This window comes from Scophthalmus maximus, chromosome 3 (assembly GCF_022379125.1).
Source record: "Scophthalmus maximus strain ysfricsl-2021 chromosome 3, ASM2237912v1, whole genome shotgun sequence".
Taxonomy (NCBI): Eukaryota; Metazoa; Chordata; class Actinopteri; order Pleuronectiformes; family Scophthalmidae; genus Scophthalmus; species Scophthalmus maximus.
The window spans coordinates 7,053,695-7,076,125 of NC_061517.1; the positions used below are offsets into that span (position 1 = coordinate 7,053,695).

General features: G+C 43.2%; 2 protein-coding genes across 3 annotated transcripts; one reads left to right on the forward strand and one right to left on the reverse strand.

Annotated features, from left to right (window-relative positions):
• Positions 1-96: 96 nt before the first annotated feature.
• Positions 97-9,008, reverse strand: ccdc135 (coiled-coil domain containing 135). 2 transcript variants are annotated; one of them, XM_035644653.2, is made up of 18 exons: positions 8,857-9,008; positions 7,834-7,961; positions 7,273-7,441; positions 7,038-7,163; positions 6,505-6,699; positions 6,113-6,253; positions 5,374-5,592; positions 4,949-5,074; positions 4,580-4,652; positions 4,090-4,218; positions 3,789-3,917; positions 3,173-3,393; positions 2,806-3,018; positions 2,569-2,679; positions 2,134-2,244; positions 1,420-1,614; positions 911-1,050; positions 97-788 (listed from the first exon to the last, which is right to left on the reverse strand). In XM_035644653.2, exons 1-18 carry the CDS (start codon positions 8,878-8,880, stop codon positions 701-703), a joined length of 2,538 nt encoding a protein of 845 aa, XP_035500546.1. In that variant the 5' UTR covers positions 8,881-9,008; the 3' UTR covers positions 97-700. The 2 variants fall into 2 exon arrangements, with proteins under 2 accessions (XP_035500546.1, XP_035500547.1); XM_035644654.2 differs by lacking the exon at positions 8,857-9,008 and adding an exon at positions 8,217-8,372.
• A 590-nt stretch (positions 9,009-9,598) lies between these two features.
• edem2 (ER degradation enhancer, mannosidase alpha-like 2) lies at positions 9,599-14,634 on the forward strand. The gene is made up of 11 exons (XM_035644658.2): positions 9,599-9,850; positions 10,300-10,410; positions 10,580-10,619; positions 10,811-10,916; positions 11,004-11,129; positions 11,530-11,741; positions 11,942-12,083; positions 12,184-12,308; positions 12,892-13,036; positions 13,139-13,260; positions 13,909-14,634. Exons 1-11 carry the CDS (start codon positions 9,600-9,602, stop codon positions 14,377-14,379), a joined length of 1,851 nt encoding a protein of 616 aa, XP_035500551.2. The 5' UTR covers position 9,599; the 3' UTR covers positions 14,380-14,634.
• Positions 14,635-22,431: the final 7,797 nt, after the last annotated feature.

Sequence of the window (22,431 nt, forward strand, 5' to 3'; positions counted from 1 at the left end):
CATAGGAGGCATTAGAACAAATAATTATCTTAATAAACACATGAAAATGTCCTGATAGCTGCAACCATTTTTGCATATTCAAAGACTCTCATCAAGAATTTGTATTATTGCCTTTATTATTGGTTAATAAATTATTTGCAAATGCTTAATAAATGAGCTCTGAGTCATTATACAGAGAACTTTCCAGCTGGCAGATGTTCTCCCTACTATGAGGTCATACTGTTGATACAAATATTGGCAATATATCCATACATTTTTGGGAACTTCTTTCTCTTTTGTCATTTAGTTTGGTTGTTCTCTTGACCTGATAAATAAACCAGGCAAACTCACAGTTCTTGAAAACAATCAGACTTAAATGAGAGAAACAGAGACTGAGGACGCCTAGAGGCAGAAATACTCATTACACCCCCACCCCCCCAGTAAAGGAGATACAGCTGATGGTCACATACAACAGGGTCACCAAGGGAAAATATTTTACCACTGTGTTTGACGTTTTTTTTAGACATCTTGATTTCACTTTAGTCACAGAGCTAAACTTTAACACTGAGGTCAAATAATTGACACAATCTGCTAACTGCCCTCCTAAAATCCCTGCGAGAGGATTCATGTTCAGACATGATTTATATAAACGTTCTAGTCCACAACCTTTATCTGAGATTAAATATCTGATTGGTCTTTGAAGAGGAGGCAGATGATTGGTTCAGATGATCATGTGAGGGGCCAGTCGAGGGTCTTGTCTCAGCCTCTGGTCGAGAGCACGGTACTTCAGAGGAGCTGCTTCCTTGTGCCTGCAAAACACACACACACACACACACACACACACACACACAGTGAAAGTGAGCAAATGGTTGTGCGTCATTATAACCGTTCAGACTGTTCAAACATGAAAAATAATGAATTCTTTTTGTACATGCTGAGTCGTCTCTGGGTGACACTGATCTGTAGAGTTTTCTCGGAGCAGAACGTCTGATATCCTTCCTCCTCTTGTTTCGTCATGGTGAGCTGGTTCTGCTGGTACCAATGCTGTTTCCTCTGCAGTTCCTGTGTTTCCTAAACACACAGTTTTTAATCACAAAAAATCTTTGATGAGTGTCTCTAGACCTCCTGGTTAATCCCAAACTCTTCCTCTTTATGGCCTCGATGTTCTGCATCAGGTTGGTTCACGTCTCCTCAGTAAAATGTTAATAAACTCAGAAATAAATAATGAAGCAGATAATGTAACTAAGAGCTGTGTGTAAAAACATTTAACGTAACACTTGGTAACCAGAAGCTTCCAATAATAAGTCACATGGAGTTTCGGTTATATGTTTTACAAACTTTGATGTTTCAGATTTACATCACAGATAAGGTAATATCATGTTCAACTATGCTGTAGGAAAAGAGCTGTAACAGATCATCATGAGTAAACTTGTGCTGTACCTTATCGTAGCGTTCCCGGATGAGGTTAGCGTGCTCCACCAGTCTCTGTTTAAACTCGGCCAAACAGTCCCGGTGGAGCTGCTTGGCGTCCTCGACGCTCAGAGTCTGTGTGTTGTCCAGTCGGATCAGGATCGGAGCCAGGATGTCTTTCTCCTTCTCTTGCTGCCACCGCTGCTCCTCCACAGCAAGACGCTCCTGCAGCAGCAGTCATCAACAACTGTCATCAACAGCAGTGTTTGTCTTTTCTTAATGAGGGTTGAGACGTAACCACGTGGATTTACAGATATTAGGATGTAAACAGTTGTCGATACCGATATATTTGCCGATACATACAAATATATGTAAAATGTCAATGATTTCTAAGATATCAAACCTTGATGACAAAGAAATGTAATTCAGGCTTGATATTAAACAGCTTAACCATTAACTTTATCTATGAAAAGGAAAACACAAATAAAGCCAAATATATATATTTATACATATATATATGTATATATATGGCTTTATTTATATAGAACGTGAATTAAGAAAATATGAAATATGAAGAAAAATGTAAACAAAAATGCACATCTCTACATTTTTTATTCCGTAAAATAAAGGTTTTCATATCAGCAAATCATAAACACAGTTACTGATATGACTGTTAAAGACTCATATCGGCCAATTTTTATCAGCCAACAGGGTGTGATGTGTGTGTGTGTGTGTGTCTCTCACCATAATCTGCCTCTGTCTGTGAGCCTTGGCAGTTCCTGCTGTCGTCCATGGAGAGAGGAAAAGCTGAATGTCTCCCTCCTCCTGCTGTCTGCAGGACACAATGTCTCTCACCTGCTCACAGGAAAAGATTTCACATCTTCAGCTGAAGTCACAGTGGCACTAACTCATTGTCCGTTTAACTACTGAACAGATTTCCATGAAAAAGGACATTGTGAGGCAGTATGTGTTTTGACATTTTCACCAATTTCCCTGGGAATTATTCATAGATCTAGATGAAAAATATGAGACATATTTAGAGATTGATATCTATAAGTGAATGAGTCTGTCTGTGTCCTATTCCTGTTCGAAACACACACACGCGTGATCTATCATGTGAACCCTTTCACTGTTTGTCCTCTGAACGGGGGACACGGGAGAAAGTGAAGACATCGTCACCTCTTTCAGAGACTCTTTGATTTGGAGCGTCACCTTCTCCTCATCCTTCATCAGGGCCACCAGCATCTCATACAGAGTCAGGGTCTTAATAAGCTTCTCAGATGGATCCACCTAAATCCCCCGAGCCAAAACACACACAGTCAGATGCACGCCGACACAAATGTTGTCATACGGTATGTATGATCCCGGAGGCAGCTCAGAGACTGTAGTGTACTATAGTGTCTGTGTTGTTTGAACCTGGAAGCTGGAGACCATGTCGGGTGTGAAGTCCCCTGCCTTCTTTTGTTCTGTCGAATCTCGAGGTTTGATGAAGCTCCTCTTTGAAGGGATAAATCTGAGATCCTCTAGGTGGTAGGTCACCTCGATCCGTCTCTCAGTCACCAGGAACACTCGCTCGGCCACGTCCTCACTGGCTGGTTTGGATCTATTCCTGTAGAAACGCTCCACCACCTTTAATAGAACAGACACATGCACACACAAATCACATAAAAATATATTTGTGTAGGTGGTCAATATGCATTGAAGAATACAATAAAATCTGTACGTTAAACGTGATAAGCAATTGATAAAATTAAGTTCCTATTTCCTGTTTACATATTTCTACCTGTAGAAGTTGGATGTCCGGCTCAGAGTTCACTTGTTCTTCTGAAAACTGGACGTGTCGACCGAAGACGACGCGCCTGTAGGAGAGAAAGTCGGCCCGGTTCTCGAAGGTCTCCGTCATTTCACCTGATGACACCAGCCTCCGCACCAGATGGTTCACGTGGCCGTTGCTGAACTCCATCTCGTGTATGCCGTCTGCGGTCAGGGTCTGGTATCTGTGAACTGAGCAAAACAAATATTCCATCACTCCAGAGACGGGACGTTTAACGCTGAGGGCAAACTGTAGGTTAAGGTTTATCTAATCTTTGCTCTATATTTAATAATGGCGTCATTAGTTCATATCATATCTACATGAGAACAAAAACCCCAACACATGAACTGACAGGAGGATTTACTTCACTGAACAAAAGTCAAATATTTTGACACCTTCGAAACAATGGATGGTAAACACTGCTATTGGCTACTGGTGTCTTTTTAACATTACCAAGTCAGAAATTCTACAATTTCAACACACAAGCTGTGAGTCCCAATTCGGGGGCTGGAGGTCGGACCAGCGGTTTAAGTGTGTGAGTGGTCATGTGATGTTTTAACCGTTCAGCAGCAGGCAGCAGATTTACATAACAGGTGGAATGGTCGTCCATATTTGAAGTGCTCTGTGGTGAAGTTGTCAATCTTGTTCACCTCCCGCTCCTGCAGGTGGTCCGTTCTGTGCTGATACCACTCCTTCACTGTGGCGACCTCAGTGTCTTACACATACATACAAACACGCACACGCACGTTACATGTAATCATGCGATACACAAACTTATTAATATTGCAGTATATTACTGGAGAGACATAGTAAAGAATCCTCATTATATTTCTTTTTTCAAAAAAAATAGCCCTGAATGATTTCTATAGTTTCTGTTCAACACTCACAGTCCAGGTCTTTGTATGAAACCAGTTGTTTGAGCAGGCCGTCTGGCCTCAGGTATGGGGAGAACTTCTCAAGCCGGGCTCCTCTGTAGCGGGTCACCTTCTGTCCTCCCGGCCAGCGAGTCTCCAGGTCTGAATAAAGAGGACAGGCAGCAGGTGGGTGTGTTTGGGTTTCGAGGAGGCATCAGTGTCAGACAAGATCAGGACAGTGACGATGATCTATGTTCATATATTTTCAATACCTAGCTGTTCTGCTGTAAGAAACAGCCATATGAAGCCTGAGGAGAGTATCAGACTTTTAATCTGAGGGTCTGTTGTTCAAGTCCCTGTTCAGTCAAATCCTGTCATCAGGAGTTCACAGTTTTTTAATGTTCTGCTCCTGGACAAACAACATCTCAATTAGAGATGGAAGTGTTTCTGTGTTGGTTTGTGACGTACAGTATCAGTTCACTGTACCTTCGGATAAACTCGTACTCGTGTGGAGTTGCTATACCTTTTTTTGAGATTGTGATGCAGCTCACCCAGGATCTCGGCATCTCAAAAACCCAGGACTCCTCCTCCTCCTCCTTCAAATCAAACAACAACTTTTCATTCAAGATAAAATCCAGTTTCAGCATCAGTGAAAGTCTGCCTGTCTCTCTGGTAAACTGAATGGTCTAAATTGATGTTTTTCTAGTAAATAAATCTGTTTTTTCCCTCAGTTAGCATCTCTATTCTTTCCTTTCTGGGCTGGACCGTGGGTCACTGTTAGTCTCTCATCCCCACCCCACACACCTGCTCTCCCTCAGAGTCTGACCAAAGGTGAGTTATGAACATAAACACATTTACAAAAATGTAAACATACACAGAAACACACACACACCTCCTCATCTTTGTTCATTTTGCTCATCATCTTGTTCTCGTTGTTCTCTTGTTCTCTCTTCTTTAATGGTGCTCCATACAGGACCGGCTCCCACATGTTCAAATCCTCCAGGTCATACATCATACCCTACACACACACACACACACACACACAGAAAACAGGGGTATGTCAAATATACTTATTTCTTCCCGACGACTGGCTCAGGTGTGTTGATGTGAGCGTGTTGAAGTGTCCTTGAGCACTGAACCCCTGACAGCTCCTGATGCTGCGTCATCAGTGTGTGAAGGAGACACACCTTGTAAAGTGTTGACAGACTATCTAAATGCTGTCATGTACCATTCTTTCATGACCGTCACATTCATCATCTGTTGTCTCTACTGACTGTGACTCTGACACTATCGTATGTGCGGTGGTCGTGGACTCACAACGCAGCCGGCGCTGCAGTCCTGCATGTTGACATAGTAGTTGAGATTGTTCCACACACTCTCGATGCCCAGGAAGTCGGCGGCAGCGGTGTTGTATCTGATCCCGGTCAGGGGGTCAATGAAGAAGTTCTCCTGGACGCTCCGACTTCCAGAGAGCACTAGGACCCAGCAGTGCACCCACAGCCCTCGCAGAGGGTCAAAAGACTGCTGCTCGCTCTGCTGCTCACGACGGGCGGGAAGGGGTGATAGGTCAAGAAGAGAAGAGTTTAATATCTTCAATAAACTTCATTCTTATTGCTGGTGTCTCAGGATAAGAACCTGCGGATGCTGGCTGAGGTTTTATTACAGGTACGAAAATTTGCCAATCAGGCGATCAACACAAAATTCATCAGTAATTGTTTTCATAATCAAGTAATCAATTCTTTGATTTTTCAAACCAAAAAAGGGACAAATATTTTTTTATTTTTAAAAATATATTTGGATATTGGACTTTTGTCTGAATGAACCTGGTTGAAATGTGATGAAATATATATACTACAGGAATTCAAATTAAAATACTTTCATAAAGTGCTTTAGAATAAAAACAAACCAGATGCAAGAGATTAAGATTCATGAAATGCAGTAAAAACAAGAAGAAAGAAAACATTGTTTCCTGGTTGATTTGAAGACATCAAACTTCAGAATAATAACTTTGCAACTGTGGTACAGTTTGTGTTGGTGTGATAGACGATCGCAGTACCTCCTCTAGCTTTTGAAACAGAGCAGCTTCAGCCTCCTGTTGCCTCTTCTTCTCTTGCTGTGCCACAAAGTGACTCTTCAGATCCCTCGGAGGTTTCACCGTGTATTTGTTCTCCTGTGTCTCCAGTTCTGAGGTCACACTCTGCACATAGCAACACACAACACACACACAGACACACATTCACACCCGTGAGCTGTGGGGGAACAGCAGCAGTAAAATAATAAAACTCAGATACTTTACAGAAGTAAAAATAGCAATACAATAATGTAAAACTACTCAGTTACAGTTAACTCCTACAACATATATAATTACAAGCACAAGTATTTCAAAATTGTACTTAAATACAGTACTTGATTAAATACTTTTACTGCATTGACCTACAAAGAGTGTACCTGGATGTTAGTGCACAAAAGGGGGCAGTCCTGCAGGCTCTGGTCGAGCAGACACATCTCTTTGGCTGCGTAGCCGCTGACACAGTAGGCGTCATAGTCGGTGCCGAGCAGGAGGCTGCAGAGCAGCGTGGCAAATTCAAAACACGAGGCTCTCTGAGTGTGCAGCACTGAGGCGGGCGAGAACAGGTACCTGGGCTGGGACGCGCACACACACACACACACACACACACACACACACACACACACACACACACACACACACACACACACACACACACAGTGTGAGCTCTACTGAGTGACATTATTGTTTAGCTTTTTAATCAACTACATCAGAGCTTTCAGAGGAGTTTTACTTCCCCATTGGAAACTACAACACAGTGTTCATGTATGATGACGTGAACAATATTTACAAATCAGAAACTGGTAGTTATGGCGACATAAATGCATGTGGCCTGTAAGATGTTCAAAATTCTGACTAATATCAACAGATAGTAAAGAAAGAAAAAAGTGGGTGCAGGTGTTTCTTCTCTGACCAGGTCGATAGGTGGCTCCAAAGGGTCCAGAGACATGAAGTCCGCCACAAACGAGGCGCAGCCCTCCCAGGTGAAGAGTTCAGGGTACATTGGTGATGTGGGCCGAAGAGTGGTAGACACAAACTTCTGAATATTAGACAAATATACACTGGTGTCAGACAGAGAGATGTGTTATACGGCTCTTTTTTCTGGTAAATGTATAGATCGGGGGAAAAGAAGACAGGTGGAGTGTTACCCTAACACCACACTCATTGAGAGGGCAGAGCAGCAGCGGCTTGCGGTCGGGAAACAAGTGCGAATACTGACATCGGAAGTTGTCGGCAATGGCCAACAGTCGAATCTCATCAGCAGAGTTGATCCTGTGGGACTCAGGACACGAATCGTCCGTCATGTCCAACTTCACGCTGGAGAAGCAGATGAAGACAGTGAGTTATTATGAGGTTTTTATGCCAAATATAATCTGTAAAAAAACAGGCCTGTAAAAAAATAAATGCTCCAAATATCTTAACCTCAAAGACAGGTCAGACAGTGAGATTTAGATACGGTTTTCAAAGTGGAGACGGAGCAATAAGTTGATGACCTGATTAGTTGCTCAAAAGAAAAAAAAATTGCAGCCAACTGGATAATTAATCATTTTTCAAGAAGAAAACACCAAAAAAATTTCGGTTCAATTTTTATACTGTGTATTAACGTTGAGAGCAGCGGATGAGTAACCTTGATGATTTCAAGTGTGTGTGTGTGTGTGTGCGCGTGCGTGTGTGTGTGTGTGTGTGTCTGTGTGTGTGGGCGGGCTCACAGAAGCTGCTGAAGAGGTGAGATGTGGGAGTTTCTGCGAGCTTCCTCCAGTTCTCTGCCTTCCTCCTCCTCTTGTGCCTCTCTGCTCCTTGGTTGCTCCTCTATGTCTGACTCCAGCACAGTCTCCATCTTTTAGAAATGTATTAAACGTGTATACACACAGAAAAAAATGGTCACAAGCATGTTTTTGAGTGAAGCTGACGGTTTAGTCCAGGTCTTATCACATAGTGTAAATATAGAGAACATATGTGGTGTGAATAAAGTACTCACACACACACCTATTGAATACTGGGATCAACATGAGAGTACAAGGGAGGAAGATATTTTAATTATTATAATTAGTGTGAATGCGGGAAGCATTGTGTTTTGTATAGAACGCCCTACGTTTCTTAAGAGATTGTGCTTGTCTTTCCGGGTGGTGGTCTTGGTCCAGTTTTGTGTTATCAAATGTGGTTAAGTAACTCGCCTTTGTGTCTGCTATAATTCAAATGGGATTCTAGGATGATCACTACCTGGTATATGCGACATAGATATACTATTATAAGTGTGTTTGCCTTTGAGCCTTTGATCATTGCATCACGGGGATGACACCACATTTGCACCATAATGGGATGCTTTGATTTAAATTTTTGTTTTTATTTTACAACAACTAAGGACGTGATCCATCCATAATTTATGTAAAATATAATTTAAATTAAAATGATATTAAATTTAATTAAATGTAATCATTTTCAGTAAAATTTTGGATTACAAGTTGGCAGCCGCCATTGTGTTCATGTCAATATCGATCTTAACCTTTGTGAATATTTTTTCTGTGACTTCAAATTGTGTGAAAAAGTTAAAATTTCAACATACAAGTTAAAAAAAAATCTACAACCTCTCGAGTGTTGTTTCTCTCTTCGACTTCAAATTCAGATTACATGTATGAAACTTTTTTTTACAAATTTAAACGCACAATTTGCAACGGTTACCTTCAGGTTCGCATATCATGGTGACGTAACTTGGAACGTAGACATTTACACACCTTGTTTTCCCGACTCAGCAGCATCACCGGCTGGTGTCTGTGTCACCGTCTACTTTAAACAAATCTTTATTTTCATGTTTTCACTGACTGACTGTGTGCGTGTGTATGTTTGAGCTAGGCTACCTAGCGTTGGCATAGTAACCCGAGGAACTCAGAGAGACACGGAAACCTCTCAGCCAATAAAACACGAGTATTTTCACACGTCGTCCTGTAACACCCTCTCTGATTGGTCTTTCCTCCGTTCCGTTCACTGAAGATACAAAATTACCACACTACCGAATAATACAATATATTTATGTAGTTCATACATCACAAAATATGTATATTATACAGATAAATAAAGTATTGTATAAGGATACAGGGTAAAGGGGCGTGGCCTCTTTGGTTGGATCCACTTGTTTACATATCATGAAAGCTTTTGAAAAAACAACATAATATTTATGAAAAAACAAGTTATTAATACAAAGAGCAAGTACTAATATACACGACTATAATTGGGTCATGCAGCCACACATTTCAGAATAGATTGGGAGATAATAACAATATGTGATAATAATAACATTTACCATAGTTAATTTACAAATAAATGTTCTTTAGTATTAGTAATTAATTGATACATTTCTTTATTACTAGTATATCCGTGACACTTCATAGTGTGTCTACTTTATGTTGTGTTGCTCTTTTTTTCCTTTATCAATAAAGCACAAGAAAAAAAAAATCCTCGTCAGTGCTTCGGTTGACGCATGCGCCCTTCGTTCACTTCCTGTTTGTGGACAGCTGCTGCACGGTGTCGTCTTAAAACTCACCTGAGCAGCTGTGTTTCCTTCATTACTTTGGGTTTTATTTATCCCCTCGTCACTCCGGATCTCTGCGGGTTTCCTCGGGTGTCTCCGGGTGTCTCCATGCGCGCTCCCGGGTGTGTGGCTCTGGTGGTCTGGCTGCTGAACGATGCGGCGGCTCGTCAGTTCACGGAGGAGGAGATGTCCGGGATCAGGTGAATAACACGGGAACAGAAACAGCTTCAAAAAGTTGAACGTTTTTTTGTTTGTTTGACATAATTTAAGTTTTTAAGTCGATTTTAATGGTGGGTGAAAAGCAGGTTTACCTAAATGTATTGAACAAAACCTTAAAACTTATCTTTTGGCTGCAGCAATGTGAGTTATTAAACATGTCTAAGGGCTAATTATGTACTGAATACCTAATATATCTATGTATATATACATCTTTACGAGCCAGCTCAATATGTATATGGATAAATATCTGCCTATAATATATTGTCCATCTTTATATTCAGTCATTGATCATTCATACAGTCAGTGATCATTTGTATATACAGTCATTGATTCGTCTATATATACATTCATTGATTATCTGTATATACAGTAATCAATCATCTTTATATACAGTCAATTGGTTAATATTCCAACCCGCTGCATGTTTCAGGCAGCGCATCAAGTCCATGTTCTACCATGCCTACAACAGTTACCTCGACAACGCCTTCCCCTACGACGAGCTCCGCCCACTCACCTGTGACGGTCAGGACACCTGGGGCAGGTACGATCAAGGTTTATCATAGTGATTGTGCCTTTTTGAAATGTAAATTGCTCTTGTCTTGTTTGTTCGACTGAACTCTTTTGCTGTTATTCTTGGTTTGTGTAATATCAACATCTTGGTTTCCTTGGTGAAAATAATAGAATTCCACCGTTCCCTCTTTTTTCCACAGTTTCTCTCTCACTCTGATCGATGCTCTCGACACTTTAATGGTAAGATCTGTAAAAGCTCTTTGTACATACTTCAGGCAGGAACAAATCAAAGCATGAATACAACTTGCTTGATCATTTCATATGATCTTGAAAACTGTATAAACGTCCCTCTGTAAACGAGTCATGCTGCCTTCAGGTGTGACTCGAGGCAAACTGTTGTGAACATTTGAAATTTAAATGTATCTATGAAGGTTTTGGGAAACCAGACTGAGTTCCAGCGCGTGGCGTCGCTGCTCCAAGACACCGTGGACTTCGACATTGACGTCAACGCATCTGTGTTCGAAACCAACATCAGAGGTAGAAGGGAGATTTCTGATTCTGACTGAAAAATTATATTTATGCTCAATTGTCAAACTACATAATCGTGTGTGTGTCTTTGTGCAGTGGTGGGCGGTCTGCTGTCGGCTCACCTGTTGGCAGGGAGAGCAGGGATGGAGCTGGAGCCCGGTTGGCCCTGTTCAGGGCCGCTGCTGAGAATGGCCGAGGACGCCGCCAGGAAACTGCTGCCTGGTATAAACACACACACACACACCCACAGTAGGTGAAAGTAGGTGAAAAGGAGTTGAAAAATAGATGCATCTATAAATAAATATTTTTAAAAAACAGTGGACAACAACATGCATAGATTTTTAGACAACATGCGTCTTTATATTTATATAGTATATAAATGTATATACATGTATATATATATAACATACAATAGTCAGGTATATTGAGTGCATGTATAAAGTTTATATATTTACAGTATTTAAAGCCTGTATTATTCTATTTGACAGTGATTGTGTGACGTATCAAAATTCAATCGATTAATGGATTAACTATGGAAAATAGTTATACAACAGTTGTACTTCATCTTAAAAGACCTGTGTCGTACAGCTTCTCAGATGTAACACAAGTAAATGGTCTTCAGCATTTCAGACTCCCACCGGCATGCCGTACGGCACCGTGAACCTGCTGCACGGTGTCAGTCCCACAGAGACGCCCGTCACCTGCACAGCCGGCGTGGGAACCTACATCCTGGAGTTTGCGACGCTGAGTCGACTGACTGGAGACCCGACGTTTGAGAACTTGGCCCGCCAGGCTCTGAGGGCCCTGTGGAAGACCAGATCCGACATCGGACTGGTGACTAGTCCTGTTATGTTCATTTTAACTGAGCTGTTGTCCGTCTTCATTTGAACTGGGAAGAACAAATGAAACACATTAGAGAAAACCCCCCAAAAAACTAGAAGGTAGCTCGTGTACAGCACATACCTCCGCTATCTCGCCATTTTAAAGAAAGTGAGAAAAAAAGTGTGTGTTTGCCTGTCTGTCTTTCTGTCCAGGTGGGGAACCACATTGACATTGTGTCAAAGAAATGGGTGGCTCAGGACGCCGGCATCGGGGCAGGGGTGGACTCTTACTTTGAGTATCTGGTGAAAGGAGCCATCATGCTGCAGGACGAGGAGCTGCTACACATGTTCCTGGGTAATCTGCACTTTGAGCAAGGCAGCTTTGTCTACTTCCAGTGAAAGCGGAAACCCTCTGTGAGATCAGATTTACATCAGCGTGATGCCTCTCTCACCAGAGTACGACCGGGCCATTCAGAACTACACTCGGTTCGACGACTGGTACTTGTGGGTGCAGATGCACAAAGGAACCGTCTCCATGCCTGTTTTCCAGTCTCTGGAGGCCTTCTGGCCCGGCCTGCAGGTCGGTAATACACAGGTTTCTCTTGACTCAAGGCTGCTGACAAAAGCAAAATTACTCACAATCACAGAGGAACTGGTGTCAACACACCAGCGATCCTGTCTGATGACCCTGTTGTAATCAAGGAATTATTTTTTTTCTTCTTTTTTTGAATATGCTCACGAAACTTGGTGCACACGTTAGGCCAATGGCACGTTTCACCTAGATGCACGAAAATTAGTAGATATGCATGTCATTCCCACACGTACAAAAAGCGAGGAGACAAAAAGGGTGTCATAGCATTAACCCAACAGGAAGTTGGCCATTGTACGTTAACAAACTCCTCCTACAGAATGAATCAAACTTCAAAATCGGTGTTTACAACCTCAAGGCCTCTGCGATGAAAAGTTGTATTGCCGAGTGAACATGGTCAGATCTGCCCGCCATATGTAGACGTCTTGAAGACATGACAATATTGAGTAATAGTCAAAGCGACATCTATTGACATTTTTTGTATTTAAATGTGCTCCACCTATCAGCGGTCACGATGTGCACTGGGGTGCGATCACGTAGTCGTAATTACCTGTTGATGTGCTTTGTGTTTCAGTCTTTGCTGGGGAACCTGGACAGCGCCGTAAGAACGTTCCAGAACTATTACTCGGTGTGGAGACAGTTCGGAGGTCTGCCCGAGTTTTACAGCATCCCGCAGGGTTACACCGTGGACAAGAGAGAGGGATACCCACTCAGACCAGGTCTGTCCTCTGACCAATCACAGCCTTTATCAGACGATCAGGTCATTAAGCAGCTCCCTGGTTGTCTGATTTTTAAAATTTTTTATTATTTGTTACTTGCAGAGTTGATAGAGAGCGCCATGTACCTGTTCAGAGCCACAGGTGACCACACCTACCTGCAGCTGGGCCTCGATGCTCTGGAGTCCATAGAGAAGATCACCAAGACGCCCTGTGGCTATGCTAGTGTAAGTCTCCACTGAGTTTTAAGTTGAACAAAAAAAAATTCAGTCATTAAAAGAATCGTCAGCGCCTTCTGCTGGACAAACAATGTAATGGAGACATTAACTACACACAAAGGAAGTGGTCTGTTTTTCTGTCCTTTGATTTATTCAACAAGGAACCGAGGCGCTCAGGGGCTTTTCACTCATTCTGTGACCAATCATAAAGCTTTCTGGAATTTTTAACTTCCTCCCTTTGACTATAACTATAACAACTACGCTGTCCGAATCATCAGTTAAATCCGCAGGCTTACACGAAGATGGTGGCGAGAAGTCTAGGACAACAGAGAGCAGGCTGTTGCCATGACTTTCCATGTTAAGCGGCTTAGTTAACGTTGACTGCCGTGATGGCGTGACGCACATTCAACGCTATTGGCGACTGTAAACGCCAATCAATATCCATGACTATATGCTCCCTCCATAGTTTCATGTTTTTACCGGACAAATGTTAATATGAGGAATCGAACATCTCTGACGTCTGTTTTTCTGGAGCTTTAAATAGGTCTCTTAATAAATAGATGCTCCCCCTAGTGGTCAGAGGTGTAAATGCACACCTCCGACCACTAGGTCTGCTGACTCCGTCACTGATACTCAAAAGTGTTTCTCTTCCTGCAGGTTAAGGATCTGCGAGATCATCAGCTGGACAACAGGATGGAGTCCTTCTTCCTCGCTGAGACCATCAAGTACCTTTACCTGCTCTTTGACCCCAACCACTTCCTGCATGGCGGGGGGACGGAGGGGGATGGGTCTTGGGAGGAGGGTGGCGAGGGGGGCGGGTGCGTTTTAGGCGCCGGGGGGTACATTTTCAACACGGAGGCTCACCCCCTCGACCCGGCGGCGCTCTACTGCTGCAGCCGCCACGCTCAGGAGCGGCGGGAGCTCCAAGACATCCTGCTCAGCCTGTCGCACCCCGGCCGCCAATCAAAACCGCCCGCCAAAGAGACAAAAGACCCTCCCCCTGGCCAATCAGAAAGCATTGCTCTGAAACCAGGCGAGAAGAAGACAGCCCCCCTGCTGTCCTGTCCCGTTCAACCATTCAGCGCTCGACTCTCCATCCTTGGACAAGTCTTCAGTGATAACACCTGATCCTCGCCGTCCTGGCTCATATGTTGAATAAAACATTTGATATCTGAGCCAGATGCAGACACTGAGCTGATCATTTTCAAGGAAGTCGGACAAACGGGGATATTTTTGCATCAGCCACCCGAATGTTTGGACATATTTCCTGAAGTTGTTTTCATTTGATGAAGTCGTTCAGCACCAGAGACTCGACTTGAATTCTCTGTTGACTGTTGCTCTAATTTAAACTGAAGGTGAAATATATTTTTTATTTATTACAAATGTTGCAGTGGTTTTTTTGTGTTTTCATTTGTCATGTTCTTCTTTGTTTATTGTTGGTATGTAATTGTTGTCTTCTACGACGGGTGGCTGTGGCTCAGGAGGGTCGTCCACTCATCAGAAGGTCAGTGGTTCGAATCCGTAGTGATTGTGCAGTGGAGGCGCGTTGTCAAGGTTCCACCCCGTACACGAGTTAGACCAATCACGAGTCAGTCTGAGCTGTTAATCATCCCGTTTTTGTAGCAACAAATAACAAATTAAAACCTCACGTATCAGAAACATGAACACTTGAACACATCAGTGTGACGAGAACTACCTAAAGTGACCGAAACCATCATTGTGAAATATGTATTTGACGTGTGAACATCTACAATCAAATGCTAAATTTTAAATCTTTACAACACACACACACACACACACACACACACACACACACACACACACACACACATACACCAGTGAGAGTTGAGTCTTAATACAAGACCATCATTATGTAAACGTGTTTTCTTTGTCAGTTGGCTTTAACTGTTTGGTTGTTTGGAGCTTCCAGGAGGGGGCAGTATAACAGCACTACAGTGTTCATACATCATCAGATGATTCTGTGGGTCTCGGTCTGGACTCAGGATCCTGCAGGGTTTGAGTGATAGTATACAATATTTTTTATTTTTAAGCAGCCTTTGTCAAAGGATGCAAATGATGCAATATCTATTGTAATATGCATAATATTAGAAGTTACATCATCAACAAACATCTAAAAATGTGAACTAATCACCTTTAAGATTCGCTGTCGCTGGAATCGAGGCGACAGAGTCTGACTCTTCAACAATCAGGACATACTTCTGCAGTGACCATGAAGGTCGAGGAGAGAGGTCACGGAGGGTCATGTTACCCCATAGACTGTAAGTAAGTAAATGGCTGACATGACACCTCCCAAAAGTGAACCCAAATCATCTTGATTGCACCCCGGTGGCTGGCTGCAGTATAAGTCATAAGCCCCGCCCCTCTCCATGTTAACAGAAGGGACACGGACCAAAGAGGGTTCCTGTCATTTTAGGTTGTTCATATAACACTGATGTTTGTTCACGTTTTCATGTTTCTGAAAAGTGGTTGTAATTAGTTATTTGATAAGACGTCATGATTGACAGCTGACACTGACTTGTCATTGGTGGAGCGCGCGTATGGGCGGGACCTCCATAGTGTGGCGCCACTCCACGATCACTACTGCGCGGACTCTCTGTCTAAAAATGACGTCAGAAGTGCAAAAATGGCGGTGCCCGTGTCCGAAATATTTCAGCTTAATTTTTGTACAACGGGAGCACAACGATCATTGATCGTCTTTGTATACAGTTTATGTTCATACCACAAAGACACAAAGTTAATTGAGAGAGATCCAAGAGGCAGTGAGACACAGTCGAGCTTTTCACGACTCATTTTTTAAGAGGTAAAATAGCTGATAGATGTCAGAATGGACTTTTTCTCCAGTTTGAAGTCACAATGTTTCTTTTACTCTATATTTTTACTGAATGAAAGTCTTTAGTCGTCGGACGTCAGAATCTTATCAGCTATGCAAACGTTAGCGGCAGCTTGAAACATGTTGCATGAATAAAGATTCAGTGAAATTCTTCCATTGCATGTTAACAACAAAGTGATGGAAAACTGGATTTGTTCTGACTCTTGTGGGATTGTTTCTCCCCCTCCCCTCATTGTTTCCTCCTCTCTTCTCCTCCTCTCCTCCTCATCCTCATTCTCCTCAACATCACCCCACCCTCCTCTCTGTTTGGGTGGGGTCCCTCTCTTTCATTTGACCTTTTCATTGCCCCTCCATCACACCATCAATCCAGCCCCTGGCTCCACCTCCCCTCCCTCCATCTGTCAGCTCTCCTTATCTTCTTCCTCCTTCCCCCTTTTCCCTTATTTCATTTCATTTCTTCATCTTTCTCTTTTTCTTCCCTCTTTCCATGGCTCCTTCTCCCTCTCTTCTCTATGTATCCTTGTTTTTTTTTTAACCCTTTCTCTTTTCTTTCTCTCTACTTCCATCAAGTACATAATCTCTCTTTTCTTTGATTCATTTTTGTCTTCTGCTCCCTCAGTTCTTTTCTTCGTTTCTTCACTTCCATACCTTTCCTTCATGCTTTCTTTCATTCTGGTGGCATCCTTTTTTCCTCTTTTCCTTCCTTCCTTCTTCCTTAGTTCCTCCTGGTGTTTCCTTCCTTCCTTCCTTCCCCCCTCTCTCTTCGGGTGTGTCTCTGGATGTGTCTGTATCGATGACTGAATCATGACTAACGGAGTGTTTGTACTTGAGTTTAGTCCAAACATGTCTTTAGAACACAAAAGAAAAACTCAGACTCTGGTCTGTTTTCTGTCTCTGTTTAAACCTCGACTCTAAGTTTAACTCATATCACTGTGCAAACAAAAACTGACGACTCACAATGTTCCAGTTAAACCTCAGCTCAGACTTTAACTCCTTTAGGGGCCTTGGTTCAAATCACAAACTCATATTTAGGGGACTGATATCTATGCTTCATCGAATTTACTGTAAGATGTTTGTTGATTTATTCGTTTGCAGGATTTCGAGAACTTGGTGGAAGAACCCATTCAATTTTGGCGTAGGTGCGGATTAAGGGTCAGATCCAGGATCTTTCTTTAACTGTGTTTTATGACAAATCAGCGTTTTAAGACGACTTAATTTTTTGTGACTAGTATAGGAACTCAATCATGTGTAGGATTGTTCAGCCCTGGCACAAATATGTGCTGCTCTAGTTATACATCGTTCTGTCTGTTCATCTCTTCCTAAATATTTATTTGTGAAAGGTGTTATTCAAACAAAGCCGCCCGGCCCTCGGGTTCTACTGCAATAATAACAGTGAGACGAACATGTGGTGATGCAATCTGCCTCAGCTGCTCTGTTTCCTGAAGGAGTGAAGTCAGCCTCCGGGGGTTTTTCTGCAGCTCAGCACCAGCACGTCGCTTTTAACTGCCTCAGACTTGAAGGGTCAACAACTGGAAAGGACTTAAACTCCTGAAGATGAGTTCAGAGGAAAGAGACTCCTTGACGACACCTGAACACACCCACACCCACACCCACACACAAAGACACACACACAGACACACACACAGACACAGACAGACACACACACACACAAAGACACACACACAGACACACACACACACACACACACACAGACACAGACACACACACACACACACACACACACACACACACAGACACACACACACACACACACACACACACACACACACACACACACACACACACATACACACACACACACACTGAGCCACATTAGAGCTGCAGGTGCTTACAGTCTCTTCTTCCAGTCTTGAGCTCACTCCCTCTCAAAAAGAAATAAATACTTCCCAACACATTTAACTCGTTCCTTTATGATTCAAGATTTTTCTCTCCGATGTCTCGTTCCATTCACAGTGAGATCATTTACTCCAGCGCTGTTCCCGGACAGGAGGAGCTGATGGGTTTTTCTGTCTGTGTCTGTGTTGATTAGCAGTCAGGCAGCGTGGTTTTGCTGTTTCTCGTCCCAGCTGGAAGAGGATTTGTGTAAAAGTTCAGCCTCGAGTCCAGAAACTGTTCACTCTGAGGATCTAAGTTTATCAAAATTCGAAGGGATGCTATTTATTACTCATGTGTCTCCAGACACAGAAACATCTTCAGGATCCTCTTTGACCTTTCCAAAGTTCTCCGTTTGATCTGCGACCAGCTGGCAGCCGTCTCTCAAAGGATGGACAGATTCCTTTCTTTCCAACAGGTTGCAGGTCCGGGTCAGACCCAGAACTCGCTGGAGACCCCTGAAACCAGTAGCACCAACAAACCTAGAAAATGGTTTCGCTAATTAACTCACCAAAACCAGCGACAGCGTCTCCAGTTAAACCATTTGGAGCAGAGTGGAACATGAATCCAGTGAATCCGCTACAACTCAAAACCAGTGAAACCAGTGACGACGTGAATGAGACCAGGGGCAGCTGTTACGCCACGACTCAGTAAAACTAGACAGACCATGATCTGTTGAACTCAGTGAAATCATGAATCTAGTGAATCCAATCAGAATATTGGCACAAGTGACAAACCAATTATACCACCACTGAAACCAGTAGAACCATTGAAACAAGTTAAAACACTGAAACCAGCAGAACCACTAAAACCAGTAGAACCACTGAAACCACCTAAACCAGTAAAACCACTGAAACCAGCAGAACCATTGAAACCAGTAGAACCACTGACACCAGTAGAACCACTGACACCAGTAGAACCACAGACACCAGTAGCACCGGTAATAACCAGTGACGTCAGAGACAGTAAGACCAGTGAATCGGGGGAGACCCCAGTGAAACCATTTCCCAGGCTCTCTGGTTACTGGGCGAGGTGCAGCAGTCGGACTGTGAAGGTTTGACATCGTCGCTAAGGAGCGGTCAACTTCCTGCACCCATGACATCATCACTGAGCGTGTGCAGTGCGGACAGGTCCAGGAACAGATGAGGATGAGGATGATGAGGATGATGATGATGATGATGATGATGATGATGATGATGATGATTATGACGATCATGCATTTTACTCATACACACACAATAACTGAGCAGACCAGTATACAGAGTAACATGACCACAGTGTGTGTGCATGTGTGCGTGTGTGTGTGTGTGTGTTTGTGTGTGTGTGTGTGTGTGTGTGATTTGGCTCTCGGATCTTGAACTAATCATATGCTGAAGGGCTAAGAGGGTCCACACCCTACACACACACACACACACACACACACACACACACACACACACACACACACACACACACACACACACACACACACACACACACACTCATCTGTTAGCGATTAGCAACCAGTCAATGACAACAGAATCACATGGGCTGGGCTCAGTGCACGCACACACACCATCACATTCTATTCACATGATGTATGGATCTGTGTGTGTGTGTGTGTGTGTGTGTGTGTGTGTCCATACCATTGCCAGACCTGTCACAGAGCAGCTGGGAGGTATGGATGACTTTAACGTGCGTCCCTGTGTGTGACTGGAGGGGATTTCCAGTCAAGTCTCCTCCTCCTCAGCTCTATTATCTCATCTCTGCTCTTTTTTTATTTCCTTATTCTTTTTTATTGTGCAAACTTCTCTCCCATCTCCTGTTTTCTTTCCCGTCTTAAGCTCGGTTCACGCTGGACAAAAGAAAACACACCAACGTTTGGCCTTTGTCTTCAGTGCGAGTGGGAACAATCAGCTCCTTTCCCGGGTCACATGACTCTGCAGCAGTCACTTGTATTTATCGCTCCATCTCCAATCGGCAGTGATGGAAAAGTGAAATCCGGGGAGGACACTATCGTTTTCACTCCTGTCCTCAACACGATGCTTTGATGAGTGTCACAGAAGTGACTGTCGAAACTTCGGTGACTCTTTCTTCATCTCGGCCATTAGTCTCCGTTCAGTCAGCGTCGAGTTTGAAGGGACTGAAATGTTCATATTTCTAATAAGTTTGGTTTAATTAGTTACTTAATGCAATAAAAAGGGGGCTGAGACGTGATGTTTGACATGTGCACGTGTATCGTTGGAACCTAGATACCGCGAGAGATACGGCGCTTAAGATGGAGGCGTCAGTAATCGTGAGTGGGGGGGGGGGGGGGGGGGGGGGGGGGGGGGGCGCGTATCGTTCATCTTTATTTGAGCGTGAGACATCAGAAGAAAAACAGAACGACAAACTCGTCTACTGGCAAAGGTAAAGAAGTCAGACGCTTTTGAAGTGAAAATGGTTCAACTCGCCCTCCTGATATTGAGAGGAGCTTCTCCTCCTCATAACTGATTATCCCCCCTCGTGTGGAGGATCCAGAGAGTCTTCCAGACCAGTGGGAAATACAATCGCTTCGAACTGGTCTCCTCCCAGTTGTCCAGAATCTGTCCACACAGAGAGAGAGACATCCTCATCTGGTGCTGAACCTCTGCTGGCTCCTCAGCCTGTTCCCTGGGGTTCAAATCCAACATCTCCAAAACCAAAAGTGAGGGTGTGAAGCTGGTAAATCAGGAGCTTCACCTTCAGTCTTAACGCCCTCATGACCTCACGAGCCGTTCTCAGTCATTAACAGGACTCTTGAGAAAAAACTTGAACCCCTCCACATGCACCAGCGGTTGAAGGGAGCAATCCACCATTTTTCTGGCAGAGTAGCACGACCTCAGACCTGGAGCCTCGAACCGTCCCAGTGCACATTAGAGACAATAACTGTCAGAACTAAATCATCTGCAGAAAGAAGCACAAACCAACTTTGTCAATACACCTATAAGAGCAATAGCTCTTTTATTTTCTGTGTCATCTTAATCACCGTAATAAACACATCAGGATTGTGGAAAACAGAGCTCACTGGTCACAACGACCGTGTCACGAGCCTCCAAACAACAGCAGACATTAACCACAAACTCGTCAGTAAATCCACTTCTGTTCTGATCAAGATCCATGAATTATTCCCCGGGTAATCTGCTACAATATCAAAAACCGCTCTATCTCACACAAAAATAATTCATCTTTATCCACCTCTTTGTCCAGATTCACACCAAATGTCCGTGGGATCTTTCTCAGCCAATGTTCCGTCCTTCCACCAAACAAACCAACACTACTCATTTCTCCAGGTTTGAAAATATAATGTAAGAACGCAGCTCAGCAACATATATATCACAGGTCTGATTGTTGACAGTGTGGAAAGGTTAGATATTTATATACAAGAGTGTCTCTGAAATCAGCTTTGTGTTGAATCTAAACACCTGAATTAATCCCATTCTGTTCTATTGTTGTCTGAGCTCAAATGAAAGGTTCTTGTTCAACTGCAGAGGAGAAGAGGGATGTATGAAATGGAAAGACTGACGAGGAAGTTCATTTGCAGCAGCTGGTGAAGCTTTAGTGGGCTACACCGCTGACTTTGGTACAGGAGGTTGGGGTTCGGAGTCCAGGTCGAGGCCCTTGATGCTACCGGCCGTGATGACTGTATGTCGCTTTGGACAAAAGCGTCAGCAACATGAATCTACAGTAATGTAATGTAGTTTGACATGATCCATGCATCAAGTCGTAAAACAACGACTCTGCAGAGAACGGTTCTGTTCTCAGAGCAGCAGAATGGACACGAGGGAACTCGCCTTTGGCTCGACTCCACCTCCCAGCTGGAGCAGACCGCAGGACCGAAGAACAAACTGACAGCGGCCGCTCCGACTCCACCCTGAATGAGAAGATCCTTCAGGATGTGATTCACTGAAACTCTGTCCGACTGTCATGTGGTGTCGTTTGTTCGCTGATTGTTCTTAAGTCTCGTCACTCATTTGGTTTCACTGTTTGTCCTGTAGAACAGATCTCGTTCTCAATGTGTTTGAATAAGGGTTTGATGAGTTCATGAACAATAGTTTTTTGTCTGGTAAAATGCAGATGTTCAAAGCCTCCTGACCTTAGCAGAGCTTCTCTTCATGTTTAGGTCACATGCTTCATGTATGAACATCAGCGTCCAATGACTCAGTCTGTCGAGTTCTCATCCATATAAAACATATAAATTTCTCCATCGTTTTCTCTCAGTTTTTTTTATGATATTTCAAAATGTGTAAAAAACCAAAAGATGTAAATGTTGTCTAATGTAGACACATTTATTTATTTATTACTAAACGAATGCACATATTGCTTATTTCTGTCTTTATTTGTCATATTTAGACATTACAAATAGATTCCAACCGATTTGGATTTTTGGGGGCCGATACCACTATAAGGCAGATAAAATATTTCCAATACTGATATAT